The sequence below is a fragment of the Neltuma alba genome, unplaced genomic scaffold (assembly GCF_004799145.2).
Source record: "Neltuma alba isolate B1F8T4 unplaced genomic scaffold, ASM479914v2 tig00011308_pilon, whole genome shotgun sequence".
Taxonomy (NCBI): Eukaryota; Viridiplantae; Streptophyta; class Magnoliopsida; order Fabales; family Fabaceae; genus Neltuma; species Neltuma alba.
In genome coordinates, this window is record NW_021636017.1 from 4706 (window position 1) to 25644 (window position 20939).

General features: G+C 31.0%; 2 protein-coding genes across 2 annotated transcripts; one reads left to right on the top strand and one right to left on the bottom strand.

Moving 5' to 3' along the window:
• The first annotated feature begins 3721 nt into the window (after positions 1-3721).
• Positions 3722-8762, top strand: LOC114711738 (polygalacturonase QRT3-like). The gene is made up of 3 exons (XM_028896169.1): positions 3722-3958; positions 4052-4288; positions 7642-8762. Exons 1-3 carry the CDS (start codon positions 3791-3793, stop codon positions 8689-8691), a joined length of 1455 nt encoding a protein of 484 aa, XP_028752002.1. The 5' UTR covers positions 3722-3790; the 3' UTR covers positions 8692-8762.
• Positions 8763-14845: 6083 nt separating this feature from the next.
• On the bottom strand, positions 14846-15886 carry LOC114711739 (acidic endochitinase-like). The gene is made up of 2 exons (XM_028896170.1): positions 15526-15886; positions 14846-15417 (listed from the first exon to the last, which is right to left on the bottom strand). The coding sequence occupies exons 1-2, from the start codon at positions 15884-15886 to the stop codon at positions 14846-14848; spliced, it is 933 nt and encodes a 310-aa protein (XP_028752003.1).
• Between the last annotated feature and the right edge of the window lie 5053 nt (positions 15887-20939).

The window sequence follows — 20939 nt, forward strand, 5'->3', positions numbered from 1 at the left end:
CTCCTTCTCCTTCTTGGTCTCCAAAGTCCAAATATTACATTACAGACCAAAAAAATCAGTAAGCTAATTTGACATTCAAAACACCCAATCTCTACACATCCAATCAGGCAATTGTCAATTTTTTTTTTTTTAGATAACAGTGGCAAGCTAAGCTTGGAAGAAACAACGCTATAGAGTAACAAGGGAAAATTACAAGGAAGTTTTAAAAAAAATTATAAAATAAGTCTCAGAAGTTATTATTTTTCATTTTAGAACTTGTCATTATAAAATGTTTAATTATCATTGAGATTTTTTAGTAATTAATTTTTTTTAGGACTTGATTATAATTTTCCTGACTAACAATTCAACCCAATAAAAAACTGCTAACAATTAGAGTTTGTTTGTTAATCTAAAAATCTTGAGAAGGGAAAGAAAGACCCCGGTTTTAGGCGTTTAGTACCAAAAAGTTTTTTAGAAGGGATTTTTCTGCGGCTGAAAATTTTCCCTTAAACACAGGAAGATCCATTCCTACCATTTTTGGTATTTTTGGTGGGAACCAGTTTTTCATCACAAGCCAAAAAAAACCAAAAGACTAAATTGTCCTTTAAATTTAAATAAAACACTTAGTATCTGATCAATAAAATCATGTGGAGTTGGTTGAATACTCAACATATCATTGAATTTTTATCTTTGTCACCTGTTTATCTATTTTGTGACCAGTGAGTCGCTCAACCAGCAATGTAATTAATTCAAATTTTGCACAAGAAGTTAAAATGTATTGTGCATAACAAATTTTAATTTACATTAATAACATTTTTAAATTTTTAGCTACAAAAAAGAACTGAGTATACTTGAATTTGATGCAAAAAAAAGATAAATTTGCTACAACAATTCAAATTTGATGTAAGGAAAAAAATTTAAATTTCTTACATCATATTCAAATTTGCTTGCTCTTTTCTTATCATATCAAAACTTAAATTTTATCAAAATTACTCCATCAATCTAAATCTGAATTAGGTAAATGACATATCATAAGAGCTATTTAAATCTAGTCTTTAACATTTGCCGTCATTTTTAATGCATTTTGTCTTACTACATTTAAAAAAAGGCCAGGTTATGATTCTCTTTGGCATCACGGTGTTTATAAGTTGTTTTTTGAAACTATGATTTTGGATCAGTTTTTGACCAATTTTATTTATGGGTCAAAATTTGATTTCTTTTGTTAATTACAATTGTAAAAACACTTAAAATCTACTTATGATTTACACAAAAATAATTTTTTAGAATTAAAAGATATTTTTATCCTTATATTTATATTGCTTTTATGTTTTTTTTGGTATATTTCTTGTGCTTTCCATGTTTATGATTCCTTAATTACTCTTATTACAAGTGGAACTATTGCCATCTACACCCAATTTTTTTTAATTAAAATCAAGAAATTACTAAACAAAAGAAAGAAGAAATTTTACCGGAAATTATCCACTCAATAGGATGCCATATAAAATGTGAGAAGCCTTCTACAGACCTTAAATTAAATTCTGATATATTCAACACCTTAAAATATTTTTTTAATGTGCTTCTAACATTCTAAATTATTTTTAGTGCATCTAACATTCTAAATAGCTAAATTTAAAATTGCTTTTAAAAATATTTTAAGGTAATTGAATTAATTTTTCTTTCAAAATACAAGGCATACGAGGACAATTTGGTAATTTCAGTTGAAATCCAAAGGCACAAAGTGGCTGGGGAAACCGTCAATGATTGCGCTGAATATGAGATCAATAAGACGTGGGTTCACCGGATTCTCCTTTCTACCACGTGTGTTCGCGCCCTCTAAAATATTTGTTAAAAAAGAGAACAATTATATTATCACTATTTTCAACTTAATAATATTTTTTTTGGGTCAGAATTCAACTTAATAATCTGACTGTTTGGTTTCAGGATAAAATTTCATTATTTGGAAAAATTTTATTTTAAGAAAGGATTACTATAATTTTTTATCTTCAAAATTTGGGTCTATTTTGTTTTTAGTCATTCAAGTTTCTAATTCATAATTTTAATCCTTAAAATTTAGTCATTTTTCAAACACTAGTCCCAAAAAATGTAACAGTGTTAAAATTTACAAAGTACTCTTCCGGTCCTTAATATAAGATCCATTTAACTAATTTGATTAGATTAAAGAAATTAGGTAAGTCAGTTAATTATAAGAAAAGTGACATATTTTTCCTAAAACACCATAATCATCTTTTTTAATACCCCTCCTCCTCTTCTACTTAATTATGGTTGAAGGAGTATCTATAGGGGTAATTTAGAGAAAATTGATAAATATGATAAATGGGTCTTATATTTAGGACCAAAACTAACTCAATAATTGGGTCCTATATTAAGGACCGGACAAGTATCATAAACAACATTAAAGTGGTGATATAGAATTACCAAATGCTCCTCCAATCCTTAATATAAAACCTATTTAACTAATTTGATTAGATTAAGAAAGTTAGGTAGGATTAATTTAAATATGCTGGGAGCCGTTGGAGCGTGCTGCATGAAAAGGCCAAGGTAAATCACACTTGGGAACTACGAGAAGGATAATCATTCTTTATATGTCATTTTCAATATTTAAAATAAGATTAGCCTTAATTTCGACGCTTTTACTGAGTTATTGATGCTTTAATCTTTCTATTAAAAAAAATTAAAATATAAATTAAGAATTTGGGAGAGACGAATATCATCAAGCCCAAGTACTATGATAATAGCATTTTGGGTCTAAAATTTTTTGGAAATTTTTTGCTAAGCTAAGAGAAAAATGCATTTAAGATTAAATGCCTAATAATATGAATAAACATAAAAATTAGGAATTGACTAAATATTGATTTTTCAGTATCCAAACACTTACCCACTGATGGAAGCATTTTGAGATGTTAATTTGTTAAAGATAACTTAAAATTTTATAAATAAATGTGATATGTAATAACAAAAAATTAATTTGTCAAAACTTAAATAGTTGTCAAGTAGAAATTTTTTACTCATTATATTTTAACCATAAAATAAAATTCAAAGTTACTTTAGAATATTTGAGTTATCCCAAAAATAGCAAGTAAAAGTTTTATAATTAACAATAACACATGCGAAATTTGACAAGTTAATTTATAATTATCACGTAATATATTTACTTGTAAAAGTTCAAGTTATCTTTAAAAATAAGGTATAGTGATTATCCTTCAATTTGATAAGTACTTTTTCAGATTTTAACCAGTCAATTTCTATCCATTCACATGTACTTTTTTACTTGGAGGTGCTAGCGAGAAAGATAGATTAAATAGTTCCAAAATTCTTTTAAGGCAAAAAAAATAAAACTGAGGAGAACACCTAATAAGTCATTGAATAGGACTTTTTAGTTAGTAATCTAGTTAAAAATTTGATTATTACATTATATAATTTTTTAGGATATTTAGATAAAAATCAAACCATAATTTTTAAAATAATTTTATAATATATAAAATAAATATAAGAAAGAGTTTGTCTCACATTTTACAGAAAAATATTTTTTAAAAGTATTTTATTATTTTCCAATTACCCGGTCCCCAAAAATTTGCCCTTGGTGTTGAGAAAAATTTACACCATTATTTTGGCCCTCAATAACATTATCGCTGACAATTTTAAATTTCATTTTAATAGTTAACCGACCACGCTCCTCCAGAAGAAGCCTCTCCTACTGATCTCCCGTCACCATCTCTCTGCCTCTGGCTCTCCATCCCCATCTCTTCTCTGTGCTCGAGAGCCCAAAATCACTCGGAAAAATAAACGCAGAATGATAACCAGATTCTCCGCGGTAGGTTTTGCCGTATTATTTTTGCTGTCACAACAAGAATCCACATGTTTCAGCACCACACAAACAGCTCCGAAGCTATCAGAATTCAGCCTGAAGCTTCACCAAAAGCTCATCGCTGCAGCGGCTTCGCCTGAAACCAAGATTACGGTAAGAATGCGATGCCACATTGGAGCTTCTTTACAATTTTTGTTCTCCGCAATTGTTCTCGGGATCCAAACGGTGAAATTGTGTAAAATGCAGAAAGGGAAGACGAGAGTGGTGTACCCGGCGGAGTACGGCGGAGATCCGACGGGAGAAGAGGAGAGCAGCGAAGCGTTCGAGAAGGCTCTGGAAGAGGCATTTGCGATGGCGACGGAGGGACGCGAATTGGTGAGAGGAGTGAGGGATTTGGGAGGAGTGGTTATTGATTTGGAAGGAGGAAGCTACCGAATCGGCAAACCAATTTCGTTTCCTTCTTCTGGCGGTGGCAATCTTGTGGTTATTACTCTGCACCCCCATCTCTCTCCCAATAATTTTAACCATTTCACGTCCAGTAACATCATTGTTTTTGTTTTAATTTTATTTTTTTATGGCATATGATAATCTTTTAAATTGAGACCACCACAAGTTCACAGGAATATACTTATATTTGGGTGATTAAAAAATTAATTAAATAAGTCATTTATTGTAAATATATATTATTTTTTTAAAAATTATTCTCTTTTATGATGTGTAGCAGATAATTAAAATTATAATTTTATAAATTTTTTTTATAATTAATAAGAATATTTTAGTAAAAGATATCAAAATTTTATATTTATGATTAGATTTAACTATCAACTAATTATTAAGAGCTTACAAATAAAAGTACTTATTTTTCATTTTTGGATAATAAATAAGAATTTTTTATTCCTTCCCCTAAACCATGCCTTGCCGACAAAAAAATAATGATATCTCGTGAATTCTCAAGTAAATCTAGATAACTAGTGATACGATTTTTCATTAAAAAGAAATTGTTGGGTTTTGATTTTCAATGTGAAATCAAAAAAGTTCTTGGTTTTTGAGTTTTTGGGCCACGGCCCACGTATAGAAAAGTTTTAAATTTAAATATAGGTTAATTAATCTGGAAGTCCTTATAGTTTTAACCAATTTTGAATTAGGTCCTTATAGTTTTTTTTTTTATCAGGTCCTTATACTTTCATCTATTTTTAATTAGGTCCTCGCATTTACTTTTCTTTTATTAAGTCCTTATAATTTCACTAAAATTTTAATTAGGTCCATCTAGTTTTAATTTTTATTTATTAATTAAATATGAACTTAATTAAATAAATTAGTACTGAAATATAAAATATTAATAATTATATAATAAAAGATAAGTAATATAATTAATTAATTAAGGACATTTTTTTTAAAACAATAATTGTTTTTGCTAAAAAAATAAAATTATTATAATAATTCATTATTTTAGAATATTATTGTTTATAAACTAATATTACATAATATATACTATTTTATGTTTATAAAATAGTACTATTAGAATTTATAAATAAAGAATAAAAAATTCAGGGACTTACTTAAAAATAAGGTGATCTTATAAGGACTTGATAAAAAGAAAAATAAATACAAGGACCTAATTAAAAACAGGTGAAAGTATAAGGATCTGATAAAAAGAAAAAAAATTATAGGGACCTTATTCAAAATTGGTTGAAACTATAAGGACTTGCAGATTAATTATCCCTTTAAATATTACAAACGAGGAAAATCTCCCATATAATATGATAGGATGTGAAAGCTCGTAGCCCAAAACATAAAAAAAATAAATATTTAAAGAATTAATAAATAAATCATAAAAAAAAGGATATTTATTTTAGCCCTCTATTATATATATTGTTTCAAAGTGAACTCCGGGACAGAGATTCCGTTTCCAGTAGTCCTCTACTCCCCTCATCTTTCTCTTAAAACTAGGAATGCTTTATCCTTTTTCCTGCCGCAGGCCTACTTTAACTTTTACCCTCGTTTGTTTGCGTGGGAAACAAGGAAAATAAATGATGAGAAATTTTTTTAATAAATTTGATTTTAAAAAAAAAATATATGATTGTAAAATTTTAATAAGGTGAAGATGTAAAATTAAAAAGAAAAAAGAAAAATTAATTAAAAATTTCTAACTAGTCTTCTCCAAATTTTTTACATTTTTTACGTCTTCTCGTCCCTTTGTTTCCTTCAATCGAACACATCTTTGCCCCCTACATTGATAGTATTTCTTTGGTTTTTAGTATAAAAGTTAAATAATTAATTTGTAAATATTAAAAAAGATTAGTTAAGTTAGTTATTTATGATAAATATATATTAATTTTTCTAAAATATCTTTTTAATTATCTCTTGATGAAAACCTTCTATCATGTGCATTCAAAATAGGGATAGTTTGGTCTGTGAAAAAACAAAAGGGGACTTTGGGGAAAAAAATATAAATTTGAGAAGTAAGAGTTGAGCTTTTATATTTAAGATAAAAATATGCCCTTTGTCTAGCTTTTGTAGTCAAGATCGGAGGTAGCATATGTATAGGCAAAACTCTTTGAATGTGTGTGAGAGCATGTGTATGTATGTGTTAATCTTACTTTTTATGTTGCTGGCTAAAAATATCTTTGTTTTTATCTATAGTTTTATTTTTCATGTTAGCGTAAGTAACTAAATATACAAATGTAAAGTGCAAGAAAAATTTTGTCCAAAATCAATAAAATGTAATACTAAGATATTTCACGACAATGTGATTATAAAATTGAATTTATGAGTTATAAATTACAAGCCGTTAATTGCAAAATTGGTAATTATAAATATTGAATTTAAAATTGAGTAAAATACAACAATTTAATAGATTTATTTTTACATTTGAGTTTTGGCAATGAATTAGGCAGATTATTAAAAGTATAATATTAATACTCCTTCAGTCCTTAATGTAGGGCTTAATTTAGGAGCTTATATTAATTTTATATGTAAGACTTATTTCACAAGTTTATTAATCTTTTTTCAAATTAATCATATTGATATTTTTCTAATAATAATTAAGTAGGAGGGGGGAGGGAATTAAGGAAGATGCTAAGGGTATTCTAGAAAAAATATACTATATTAGCTAATTTAGCTAACATCTTCAATATACTCAAATTAGTTAATTAGATTTTATATTAAGGATTGGAGGAGTATAATATAAAGTGTAACACCATATCATCACTTTTACCAAAATGCAGAGGAAGTACTTATATTGTGGACCTCATGTAAATATAAGATGTTGCTGTTGCAGATAAAATAAATTAAAATCTTGTGTTGTTGTCTTGGCTTTTCAATATTTGAGGGTTTTCTTCGACGAACACAACTTAATGGTCTAGAAAACATGTTAGTAAAGAATTTTGATTTGATCATTTATGTATATGTTCTTAATTAGTCATTCAATTATCCATTTAATGAAAAAGTGACATGAATGATGAAAGCAAAGAAGCAAAGAATTATGAATAAAATTTAGTTTACCTCTTTATATTGATTCATCTTTAACCTACATTGCATTAGATCTTAATTGCCCTACCTATACATAGAATTGGGATCCTTTGAAAGTGTTAGACAAAATACACAACATTACATATTTACCTGATTTTAATTTGAGGCAAGAAAAGTTATTAATTTTTTTTTGCCAGAAAAGCAAATATTTGCTTAATCAGTAGTAATAACCCTCCTCATGCATATGCCTTAAGAAGAGGAGTTTTCTGTGTCAAAGAAATTAAATTTTACCTGAATAGAGGTCTCTTTCTTAGATGTATAATTGATTAAATTAACTAACTACATGTATCTATATGGTTGATTAGGTAAAAAGTGGAAGCTTGAGAGCAGCTGAAACTTTTCCAAGTGACAGGTATCTGGTCGAGTTATCCTCATCAAACTCTTCACAACTTGATAATTTAGTGGAATCCTTGCATGTCGATGGCATCTCTGGCAAGAAAGCTCAAAATGATGTGATTCACTATGAAGACATAAGCTTTCGAGACATCCTTTTCGACTCGAGCTACCGAGGTGGAGGCATTTCAATTGCTGATTCTGCTAGAATCCGAATCAATAGCTGTTTCTTTCTTCACTTCACGACAGAAGGGATTCTAGTCCAACGAGGCCATGAAACCTTTATCTCGAGTTGCTTTCTTGGACAACACTCCACAGTTGGTGGAGACATAGGTGAGAAAGACTACTCAGGAACCGCCATTGATCTTGCTAGTAATGACAATGCAATCACAGATGTTGTAATTTTCTCGGCAGCCATTGGGATTACACTTAGAGGCCAAGCTAATATGATTACTGGAGTCCATTGTTATAACAAAGCGACATCTTTTGGAGGCATAGGCATATTGGTGAAACTAGCTGGAAATTCACAAACTAGAATTGATAATTGTTACTTGGATTATGCAGGCATAGTCATGGAAGACCCAGTTCAAGTTCATGTCACAAATGGGTTATTCTTAGGAGATGCCAATATTGTGTTAAAGTCAATTAAAGGTCAAGTCCTGGGGTTAAATATAGTGAATAATATGTTTAGTGGGGATCCCAATAAGAAGGTTCCGATTGTGAATTTAGATGGGCAATTTGGTGATATTGATCAAGTGGTGATTGATCAGAACAATGTGAATGGAATGGGGTTGAGATCAACGATCGGGAAGTTAACAGTAGGGGGCAATGGAACCAAATGGATTGTTGATTTTTCGGGTGTGTTGGTATTTCCTAACCGGATTAGTTTTTTTCAGTATTCATTTTATGCTCAAGAGCCTAAATTTGTGGCACATTGTGTGACCAATGTGTCAGATAATGTGGTGGTTGTAGAGACGAATGAAGCAGTTAAAGGGTTGGTATCTTTTAGTGTTGAGCAATGAAAAGGCATAAACTTGATGCAGTATTTACTATACATCATTGTAATTATTACTAATATGTTCCTATTTATAAGTAACTTGCAGGGAAATGAGCTTTTTTCAATTTTCTCTTGTTGACTTAATAAATAAAGAGAGAGATAAAGTAAATAGGTGAGGGAATATGTAAAATATATTTTTAATACCATTTCTTTAATAAGAGCAAATGTGAAAAAATCATCTATTTAATGCGTTTCTTATTTTGCAGATTTGGGGTACAAATGACTTAAAAATATGAATAGAGTTTTATTTGATATTGTACGAAGATCTCTCCTATCTTCAACAGGTTAGAACTTGTCTGATGTATAATCTACTAAAGCATAAATAATTCTTTTCATTGGTAAAAGTTTTGGTGAGTTATAGGTAGGATAGCAGAATTTAAACTTATGACCTTTGTGGTTTGAGTCAATTCTTTATAGTTAACTTTGTTATCTAGCAAATGTGGGCACTTCTCATAGTGAGAATTTGAACATCATTTCTTTATGTTATGAGAGGCTAGCTGATTTTACTAGACTTGAGCTGAAAAAATGAAAAGTTAGCATATTGGCTTAAAAAAGTACCCAAATAGAGGCGAAATAACCATGCTTATGTATCCTTCCATTTCTCTTATTGCAGCCAATTTGTCTATTTCAATTTTTCTTTAAAATACTATGTTGACATGTGGATATCCAATCATCCACAGCTAAGGACCAATAAAGCAAAGCATCATGACGGAAGAGCATTATGTTCAGATTGGGTTATTTGTTGGCATTTTGGGTCTTTGGATTCTAACTTAAGTATTCTCTACCTTAGTAATTTTGTATGATGTTAGTTTATATAGGCATCTTACTGGTAATATTGCGCGTTCTATTACTCTTAGATTGCAATTTACTGTTTGACCCTATATCAAAAAAGAGAAAAATATCATGTTGACACTATGCGAGGTAGATGAAAACAGATTATAAAGAGCATTAAGATAGGAGTGGTAACATAATCTGCCCCAATCAATGCAGTTTTTTCTCTGAGAGACACAGTTCAGTCAACAATATGGTAGCCAAAGAGGTCACCCACTCTATGCGACCTATGCAAGGAAATAAAGGTTATATGGTAATAAAGATTGATCTAGAGAAGGTGTATGACAGAGTAAACTGGAATTTTCTGCGCCACTATCTTGTGGAACTGAATCTACCAAATCACCAGGTGGGCATCATAGACAATTGCAACACCATTGTTTAGTAGTGCTTTGGGCTTTCAATGGCAACAGATTTGGGCAAATACCTTGGAGTAGCTTTGTATGAGAAACGGGTTACAGAGGAGAGTTTCCATGAGATCGTCAACACAGTCAAAAAATTGACTCTGAAACTAGAGAACTACAGCCCTTTCTCTTGACAAGAGAACAATATTCTCTTGGCAGTCACCTCAACTATTCCGAGCTATACCATGCAAACATCTTATCTTCCTAAGCAATTTAGATGACCAATAGAGCCGTCATATAGGGCTCCACTGCAAAAAAAACAAGAGAAAGACCCATTTAGCCGCTTGGGAGATGGTTTGCAAACCCAAAGTAGATGGCAGGTTGGGAGTTAAATGCATGAGGCTACAGAATCAAGCATTTACGGCTAAACTTGGTTGGAACCTAATCAAGTGATGTCAAGAGCTATGGGCTAGGGTGATAAGGAGCAAGTATAAATGTGGTAATGACTTGAACCTTGCTATTGACATAGAATGACGCGGGTAATTAAATATGCTATGCAGGGTACAAAGGAAGCTTGGAAGTATGCAGAAGAGGGGATTGTGATTGACCATGCAAAATAGAATAACACGCTGGAAGTATGAACTAATTCAAAAATTTCAGCATCAAGACTGCACACCAAGCTATCATAAAGGAGTCTAATGACAGCAATGAAGAATGTGTCTAACACGGTTTGACCAGTGATGCTTCATGTACGTGGTGCCATTACTACTTGGAGTCTGTGACTCATGTCCTTCGTGATTGTCCAAACACTAAGAGTTTCTGGCTTGTGCTGTTACAAGGTGCAACGAATTGCCTATGTTTCAAAGCCAATAGTGAAAGCTAGATTAAAATGTACACCATACATGGTCTTCTCTCTGATTTAAAAGAATAGGGTGAGCCTTTTCTGCACAACTGTTTGATTGCTTTGGAAAAGGCTAAACCAGTATGTCTCTGAAGGAAAAGTTCATAGCAACACCTCTCTAAAGGTTGCTACCTTTGCCACCACCATAGAAGCCATCAGGTGTGCGAACGATAAACTCTAGGGAGTAATGCCTAATGGCAGCCGAACTGTGGCTCGTTAACTGAGTTGGACACCCTCAGAGGGATGGATGAAAGTTAATACCGATGGGGACTGCTTAACACACATGGGAGGAGCAAGTGGAGGTGTGATTTGAAATAGTCGAGGGGAGTTCATATCTGGTTTCATCCTAAGGGCTTTACCGGTGATGCTTTGATCACGGAACTTTGGGCGACTTTGTTGGGGCCTAAACTAGCTTGGGATTCAGGATCAGGACAAGTAGTGTTAGAAATTGACGCAACTAAGGTCCTCAGGCTTATTAACGAGGCGGACCTCTCAACCCACGTTGATGTGTCCCTGATTGAAGAAATTAAATCTATGAGAACCAGAGAATGGACAGTTGTCTTCGAGCATGTTCCGAGAGGGAGCAACCAAGTAGCAGACCTTTTTACCAAACTTGCTATGGTCACAACGCTGGGACACCATCTTATAGTAGCTGCTGACGTGGTGGTGGAAGCGATTCGAAGAGACATGGAGGGGAGGGATGACAATGGATAGTCTCTAAGAGCTGCGTTTCTCTTTTGGTATTTAAAAAAAGATAGGAGTAACCAATGAGCAGTTGGTCGAGTTGGTAAGTGGCCTCGCCCCCTAAAGGATGAGAATGCGTGTTCAAATTCCGGGAAGCGCTCTCGCTGGGAAAGGAGACAACCACCGCTGGAAAGCCGCGACACTCCTACCCCTCGAGTTCAGATTAGTCAGTTGCCAATAGGTGTCGGATTACCGGGCGGTGTATAACAAAAAAAAAAGAAAAGAAAAGATAGGAGTAGTAATGTGGAATCAGTTTGTGTTCATCAAGGTGATGATGAGTACCTAAACTCATTAGATTTAAATTGTCCAGATTTAAAATTTTTAGTTATTTACTTTTAAATCAAAAATTATTTTTTGAAAAAATTTTAGTTAAGAAAATTTTTATTTTAAATTCTATACCCATCAAAATATTTATTTTAAACAAATAGAGTTAATATAATTTTTTGTCTCTCAAATTTGAGCCCATTTTGCTTTTGGTCTCTAAAATATCAAACTTGTAGTTTTAGTCCTTAGAAGTTACTCTATTGCAAAAGTTAATTCCTAGCTGTTAAGTTTTGTTGAGCTGGTACAAATGGTATTAGTTTGGATGATATGGCTTTTGACATAACAACATGAGGTAATTAGGTGACATGATGAACTGGACATGTAATTAGGAAAGGTTAAAAAAAAAAAAAGAGTCAGGTCTGTTTAAAATGCAGCACATGAGGACAGAGCACCTGACCCCCCCCCAACCCAAAAATTTCATGTCCAGCTCATCATGCCGACTGCAGTTGTTAAGTTAGAAGCCACATCATCCAAACCACCACTGTTTGTGCCAACTCAGCAAAATTTAATTGTTTGGGGCTAATGTTTTGTAATGGTGTAAATTCCAAGAACCAAAACCACAGACATAAAATTTTATGAACCAAAAACAAAATAGGTTCAAATCTGAGGATGAAAAATTGTATTAAACCAAACAAATAAAAAAAAAATTAATTTGGACAGTCCAAATTAAATATGAGCTATCTAGGCCTGATGAGATGCTTATCAAAGTGAGAAATACCCAAATTGATCCGTGGTAATGTTGGGCTAATATGATGGTTAGGGACTAGCCTGCCCTGATATACACGTTACAATTGGACGTTTGTGGCGCCTTTCTAATGCCTCCCGTCCTTGTCACGAGCAACTAATAATAAACAATGAAATTAATTATTTTTTTATAAAATTTTAAAATTACTTTTAACAAAAATTATAAGTTAGCGGAGTTTTAATTAGTTATGATGTTTTGCTATGTTGAAAAAATTAGTACTTTTTTTTTTTGCCTACGAAAAAAATTAATACTTTAGGCAAAGCATGTTATATTATAAAACATATCGGAATTTTTTATGATAATGACCCGAGGAAAATATTTTAAATCATGCGCTTAACTCCAAGGAATGAATGACGTCAGCCTAGCTAATAAATCCCCTTTATCTGAAGGTGAAATTCAATGCAGTAAATCTTTATATCGACTTATGGCTCATAAAATAATTATACATGGATTGATAAAATTAAATAAACATGTTTCTAGTTTTGTGGAAAATGTATATTATATATAAAAATTTTATTATATATTTTTTGCGTGAAATATCTTTCATAAGATTGAAATACTAATCCCGTTATTCATAAGTATGAATTATTTAACTGAGTGGGAGCTTCGAATTATGAGTTATCTAAAAGTTATAATTAAAGGGGATTATGTTAATTGAGATTGATTTGAATCCTGAAACATATGCTCCATTTGCGGCGACGATAATTAACATAGATTTTCGTAAATTGATAGCTAGTAATAATTTTTGTTTCTTTGTTTTATGAATAAAACAGTGCTTATATAATTTAGGTGCATTTTGCAGTTCAGTACCAAGACTTGCCCGATGAAAGCCCAAGCAATTTTGGGCTGTGCTTAGGTAAGGTAGAGTAGGATGGGCTTATCTGCCCAAGTAGTACCACTACCTTATCTATATTATGTAAAGATCTCCGCCTTACTTAATAAATAATATTTTGGACTTTAAATATGCTACTTCTGATTTTAAATATAAGAACTAGTTGATTAATTTAAATAGATTGAGAAAATAATTTAAATTATTTATTTAAATATAAGAACTAGTTGATTAATTTAAATAGATTGAGAAAATAATTTAAATTATTTATTTGAAATAAATAAGTGTTATTTTCCTAAAATATCTTCGTTAATCAAATCTATTAGCCAGAATTATCATTATTAGAAGAATTATCTTGAGGAAAAATAGATAAATATGAGAGACATAATATATTGGAATCTAACATTTAGGACCAAAATAAAAGTCAAATGAGGTTTTATATTAAGGACTGGAAGTACGTAGTATTTTATAATTTCACAACTTAGAATATTCCAAGAGAAGAAATATAAACCCTGTCATGCAAATTCTCATATCTATTTATCATTTCTTATTTTCTTATAATTACATAATCAACCACAATACAGTAGGTTTTCACACAGCAACCATGATCATATATGTCAAAATCTTAAGTCTTGAAACATTTCATTCTACCATATATGTATATTACGTATATATTGTACAATGATAGAATGAATGTATGTGTATTATATTACACAATCAAAAGATTTCGTCCAATAACTTCATTGATTGTTTTCTTATATTTAGATCAAATATAGCCTCTCATCTAACTTTCATATTAAGAATAGGAGGCCTAGGTCTAAAAAAAAGAAAAGACAAAAAGGTAGGAGGTAGTAGTATTTACATATAAAGCTTTGGATATAAATTGAACGAAAAGGGTAAAGTACCCTGCAGCATCTTGATATTATTTCTCAAGTATACTTAATACCGTAATCTTATTTATAGTGCATCCAATATTGTGATATTATTTTCCCAATGTACTCAACATTTGGATGTTAAATTTTTTGTCCAATTATATCTATCGCCGTAATCTTATTTATGATTTAGGTTGCTGAAAGCATTATAAATAAGATTAAGGTGCTGGAAGTAAAAAAAAAAAAAAAAAAAGGATGCTGAACGCATCATAAATAATAAGATTACTATACTAGATATACTTGAAAAATAAGATTAGGGTACTAGATAGTATTTTATCTAAGATAAAACAACTTAGTAACAGTTGCTCAAACCTCAGATTTATAGAAGTGGTGGATCTTTATATAAAGAAACACCTATTAGATGGTGGTACTGTCGTAGTCAAACGTGCATAGATGCATACTGGCATGCAAGCCCAGTAGCTTGCCATTATTCATATATATTACATATAGTAGTAGTACATGCCATGCATTTTTACACAGATTTGGCCAAGAGACTGTTGAATCTCCTTGATGCAAGAACCTGGCGTGCGCATTCAAAAACTTTTGTGCCCAAGGCATCCTTTATCTCAGTGCTGTAACCTGTTTTCTTGTCATAGTACCTGTTCCAGAGCATGACTCCTCCGAAGTTTGAAGATTCCGTCACGGTCGGAAGAACTTCAGACTTGAGCTCTTCTGGTGGTATGTAACCATAGGATGCTGCGGACGTCTCATTTGACGCTACTAAACCCAAGAACACTGAGCTATTAGCTAAACCTGGCTTTGACGTCCATTTTGCCCATGAGTTAAGAAGATTTGTGAAGTCGTTGTTTCCTAAATATTCGCACGTAGCCGATGGGCCATAATATAGAACCCAGAGATAATCGAAAAGACCCGTATCGATTGCACTGTCCAAGGAACTGGTATTGCAATGTGGGGCTCCCGAAATGTAAATCTTTTTGTCTTGGGTCGAACCATTGATCGCCCTCACGAGTTCGTCCCATGGCTCTGAGCGGTCTTCAATGTGGGCAAGATCGATACCGTCTAAGGTCACTGCTCCGAGAGGGCCTAATTTTCAGCTGAGAAATTTATCGTAGAGATACTGTGCTAAGGAAGTAGGGTCATCGATGGTATCCACCTCGAGGGAAAGAAAGACTTGGATGCCTATGCTTTGACAGTGCTGGATTTGTGAAGCTAGGGCGGTGCAGTTGCCGAGAGGACGACAGTGGTCTTCCAGGTTTAAGGATGTTGTGTTGCCGGAAACATGGAGGTATGCGATGGCGACGATGTTGTAGCGATTAGAGTCGCATGCATCGGTTAAGGTTCCTTCACTGGATTCGTTGTTTTGTCCCCAGTAGACGGCGATTTTCCAACCAGGTTTGCTCATGGGGAAATCAACGGCATGAGAGGGTTTGATGATGACGATGGAGGACAGTGTGAGGAGGGAAAGGAGAATGAGAACTGGTTTGTTGGAAGCCATGATAGATGATGGAAGAGGGTAAGACTGAAGCTTTTTGGGTTTAGCTTGGGGTTTCATGACGTAATGGACAATGCCTATTTATAAAAGATATGAGGGCATGGGAAGGACAAACGTGGCAACAACAAATTTAATATAATATGGGAATTGTGATAATATGAGTTATTCCTATAGTCCGCAACATAAGGGCTACTTGAACTTGAATTAGGTTATTATAACTAATATGATCTGATCTCTTTAAAATAACCTTATTTAATGTTAGATCACGTAAATTAACTAGTTTGAAAAAAAAAAAAAAAATACGTGAGATAAAATAGATTGATTGTTTACATTTAAAATCAAATTCAAGATTATAAGTGATCTCACCTTTATGAGAAGGAAAACACAAGTTTAAACCTTGAAAACACACTTCTTGCAGGATTTTAACCTTTACGCTTCCGACCCGATAAAGATTAGCCTCAAGTCTTAAGTAACTTGAAGATACTCTGAATTATACTAAAAGAACTCTTACTCCTCTGAGCTCATTTATAAAGGAGAGAGAAAAAAACTTTTTTATCCTATTTATAAGACACATAATTAAATTTTTAAAATGAATATACAATTTTATTTTGTATTTATTATTGTGTAGACTTTGCTCTTATAGAATATATTACACATTAAATAAGAATAAAATTAAATTATTAAATTTTAAGATAAAGTTAATGAGATTTAGAATGAGTTGTAAATATAGTACTAAAGCAGCATACTAGAAACAAGGGGATATTAATTATAACAAGCACGTGTATTATATGGGCGGTCGATAAAAATTCACATGAATCTTATCTCGGCGAAACTACAGCGACAGGAATTGCATGATTTCATGGTGGTTTGTGTTTTTAACCCATCGCCCACAAGACACGTACTGCATTCACGGGCTTCAGTTTTAATACATTAGGAATAAAATTATACTATTAACTGCTTGGGAGCATTGAATGTGTTTCTTTTCTTTTTTGTCAGGGGTAATGAATTCACTTCAAAAATATTCCAAGTTACTTGATGCACCTTCACGCTTAATATAAATATTAAATAATACTACAAATAATCTCACTCTATACAGAATGTAAGAAGCACTTGGCAAATTATTTTGAAAAATATTTTAAGATCCTGAAAACAAATTTAGCATAAAAATTGTATAATATTAATTATTTCCCCTAGTACTAAAAGCTACTAAATTTGAGTGGACTGAGAAAATCAGATAAATTAGTTAATATAACTAATGTGATATGATCTTCTTAAAATAACTTGAAATAATATTTAATTACATATCAATTTAATTTATAACTTAGTAAATTGGTTTTAAAAAATGACAAATATAAAAGATAAAATATATTGATGTCTTATATTTAAAATCAAATCCAACTATTAACCAACTCTTACTCCTCTTATCCTACTTATAAAGTACTTCCTCCGGTCCTATATATAAACTTTATTTTTTAGTGTGTCTAAGCATTTATTACTTTTTCCCCCCCTTATTTTGTCTTTAATTGACTGTATTTAGTACTCATTCTCTCTGATTAATATTATCCCCATGTATTCTCTTTCATCATTTTTTTCATTTATTGCCTCTCTCATTTACTCTTTTAATAAATAAGGGCAAATTTTTTAAAAAAATGTTTTTGACCTATTTATTATTTTTAACTAATTTTAACTGCTAGTTTGATCAACGTGATTCAGTTATTTGAAATTTATATATAGGATCGGAGGGAGTAAAGAAGAGGAAATTTTTTTCGTTTAATTTATAAGTCATATAATTAAAATTTTCATACGATTTCATCCTTTAATTATTATTATGCAGACTTTGTTTTCATAAGATATAGTATAGTATATTAAATAGAGATAAAATTAAAAAATTGTTAAATTTTAAAGAAGAGTCAATTGACTTTTAAGTTATTTTTTTTGACTCTGTTAATATATGCAAGAAGTGACTCGTAAATTGAATCATAAAAGTATATTGGAAGCCATAGGAAACATTTAATTCTAATAACCACGTTTTATTATGTGGGCAGGCAATAAATAAAACAAATTTTATTCAAACAATACAAAAAGTGTGTCATAAATTACTCATTCTTTTGTTAACGTAAAATTGAATTAATTAATTTGAGTAGATTAAGGATGTTAGTTAAATTAGTTAATATGATACTCATCCGATACTTAATGCATGACTTAATTGGAGTATTGATTTTGATCCTACATGTAAGATTTATTCATATATTTGTCAATTTTTTTTTCAAATTAACCATATTGACATTTTCTCAACAATAATCAAGTAGGAGAAGGAAAAAAGCAATTAAGAAAAATGGTTAGAGTGTCTTAGAAAAAAAATATTATATTAATTAATTTAACTATCAACCTTAATATACTCAAATTAGTTAATTAGGTCTTATATTAAAAATTAGAGGAGCATGTTCCTCTATAGGGCCACGGGGTATTCGTGAGATGTTTAGGGGTGTCTGCATGTGTGTGTATATATATTTTGCTATGAACATGTATCATTCTATTAGAGACAATCATGTTTGAAACACTGTTAAATAGTAAATGAGATTTATAGTTTTTCTAGTTTCCCATAAAGCATGTTGAGAATGAGTTGTAAATACTCCCTCCGGTCTTATATATGAGCTTCACTTTTGGAGATGGGTTTGATTCAAAATATAAGCTTTATTTTTGAGTTTGTTTGAATATTTATTACTTTTTTTCCTATTTTGCCCATAGTTGACTGTATTTAGCACTCTTTCTTTCTCATTAATATTACCCCCATATGTTCTCTTTCATTAATTTTTTCATTTATTGCCTTTGATTTACTCTATTAATAAATAAGGGTAAATTTGGAAAAAAAATATTTCTGACATATTTATTACTTTTAACTAATTTTAACTACTAGGTCGTTAAATGTGATTTAGTTAGTTGAAGCTTATATATAGGTCTGAAAGGAGTGAAAAAGTGGAGTTTTTTTTGTTTAATTTGTAAGTCATATAATTCAAATTTTCATATGAATATATAATTTTATACTTTAATTATTATTATGTAGACTTAGTTTTCATAGGATACAGTATAGTTAGGAATGAAAATAGGCTATGCTGAGTTAGGCTTTAGCTAAGTAGGCGAGGGCCTGTAATAAATATCTAAAGTTTGAGCCTAGGCCTGAGCCTGATATAGGTTTTGTTTTACGTATGAACTTGAGCCTTCAAAGGGCTTGATAAGGTTTGAAGCCTGTTTAAACGCCTATTTGAAATATAGGCCTTTAAATAGGTTTAAAAATCTATGCCTCTAAGTTCATATATAATCCTTTAAACCTATTTAAAAGCCTATATTATGCCTTAAAAGTCTAGAATCTGTTCTTACTTGGAATATAAGAGTCAAGCAAGAAAATGAAAAGAATGCATAGTGACAACAATTCTCAAATGAAGTAAAAATAAGAAAAACCAATCATTTGTTGACTAGATAGATATATTTTCCAAAATTAACCAAACATAACAACTGGCATGTAAAACGGATTTTATTTTGTTTGGTTTTTCTACATAAATTGTGCAAACTCTTTCCACTGAGATTATAATACTTCATTGAGGCATCATTAAAAATAACTTGCAGCAATTTTTATGCTTTAGCAAACAACAAAAACCAGGGGAAAAGAAGTAAGCTAACATTGCCATATAGAGAGATCCGAAAAAAAGAGAGATAAAGGTGAATGATTGATGAATGAAAAGGGGCTGATTATATGTAAGGATGTTATGATGTGAAACCTAGAATCAAACTAAAGTTTGTAATTTTAAAAATAATTTATAAAATTAATTTATATTATATAATATATAATAACAAAAATTTAATTAAAAAAAAGGCCAGGCCCATAGGCTTGTAGGCTAGGCCTTATGAAAATAGGCCTAAAAATAGGTCTGATATGCTAAATAGGCTAGGCTAGACTATGCTTTATGTAGGTGAGACTATAGGGGCCAAGCTTATTTTCACCTCTTGTATAGTATATTAAATAGAGATAACATCAAAACAATTGTTAAATTTTAAGAAAGAATCAATCCACTTTTCAGTTATTTTTTAATTCTGTTAAAATAGGTTAGAAGTCAATTGTAAATTCGATCATAAAAGTATATTTGAAATCATAGGAAATATTAATTATAACGACCACGTTTATTATATGGGCGGCCGATAAATAAAACAAATTTTAATAGAAGAATATAAAAAGTGTCATAAATCTTGTCTCCTCCAGGTTACGGCGAAAGGAATTATACTCATTCTATTCTTAATATAAAATTTAATTAATTAATTAGAGTAGATTAAGGATGTTGGTTAAATTAGTTAATATGCTACTTCTCCGGTCCTTAATAATGTATGACCTAATTGGGTAATTGATTTTGGTCTTTTATGTAAGACTTATTTCATATATTTTTTAATTTTTTTCAAATTAACCATATTGACATTTCCTCAATAATAATCAAGTAGGAGAGAAAATGAGAGAATTAATGAAAATGGTTAGGGTGTCTTAGAAAAGTATATCATATTAATTAATTTAACCGATGTCCTTAATCTACTCAAATTACTTAATTATGTTTTATATTAAAAATTGGAGGAGTATGCTTTTTTAAAAATATTTTAAGCATCTTCCTTAATTTTCTCCCTCCCTCTCCTACTTGATTATTGTTAAAAAATATTAATAGAATTAATTCGAGAAAAAATTGGTAAACATATTAAATAAATCTTATATATAGGACTAAGATCAATTCACTAATTAGGTTCTATATTAAATACCAGAGAAGTAATTTTTATTATGGATGATGATGATGATGATTTAATTTTAAATAATATTCTCCATTAAATTTGCGTCTTAACTCTTAACACATTGCCAACACACACGAATTCCATTCACATCGCCTTTTAGAAGCCATGATCGGTGTGAGGGTAAATTGGTTTTACCGGTTAAGGCACACGTTGTCCATTATATTTCTATAGGGCCCCGGGAGTTCCAAATATATCCGTGAGATGTTTAGTGGGGTGTGTGTATATATATTGCTATGAACATGTATCATTCTATTAGGGATAATCATATTTGAGATATTGTCAAGTACTA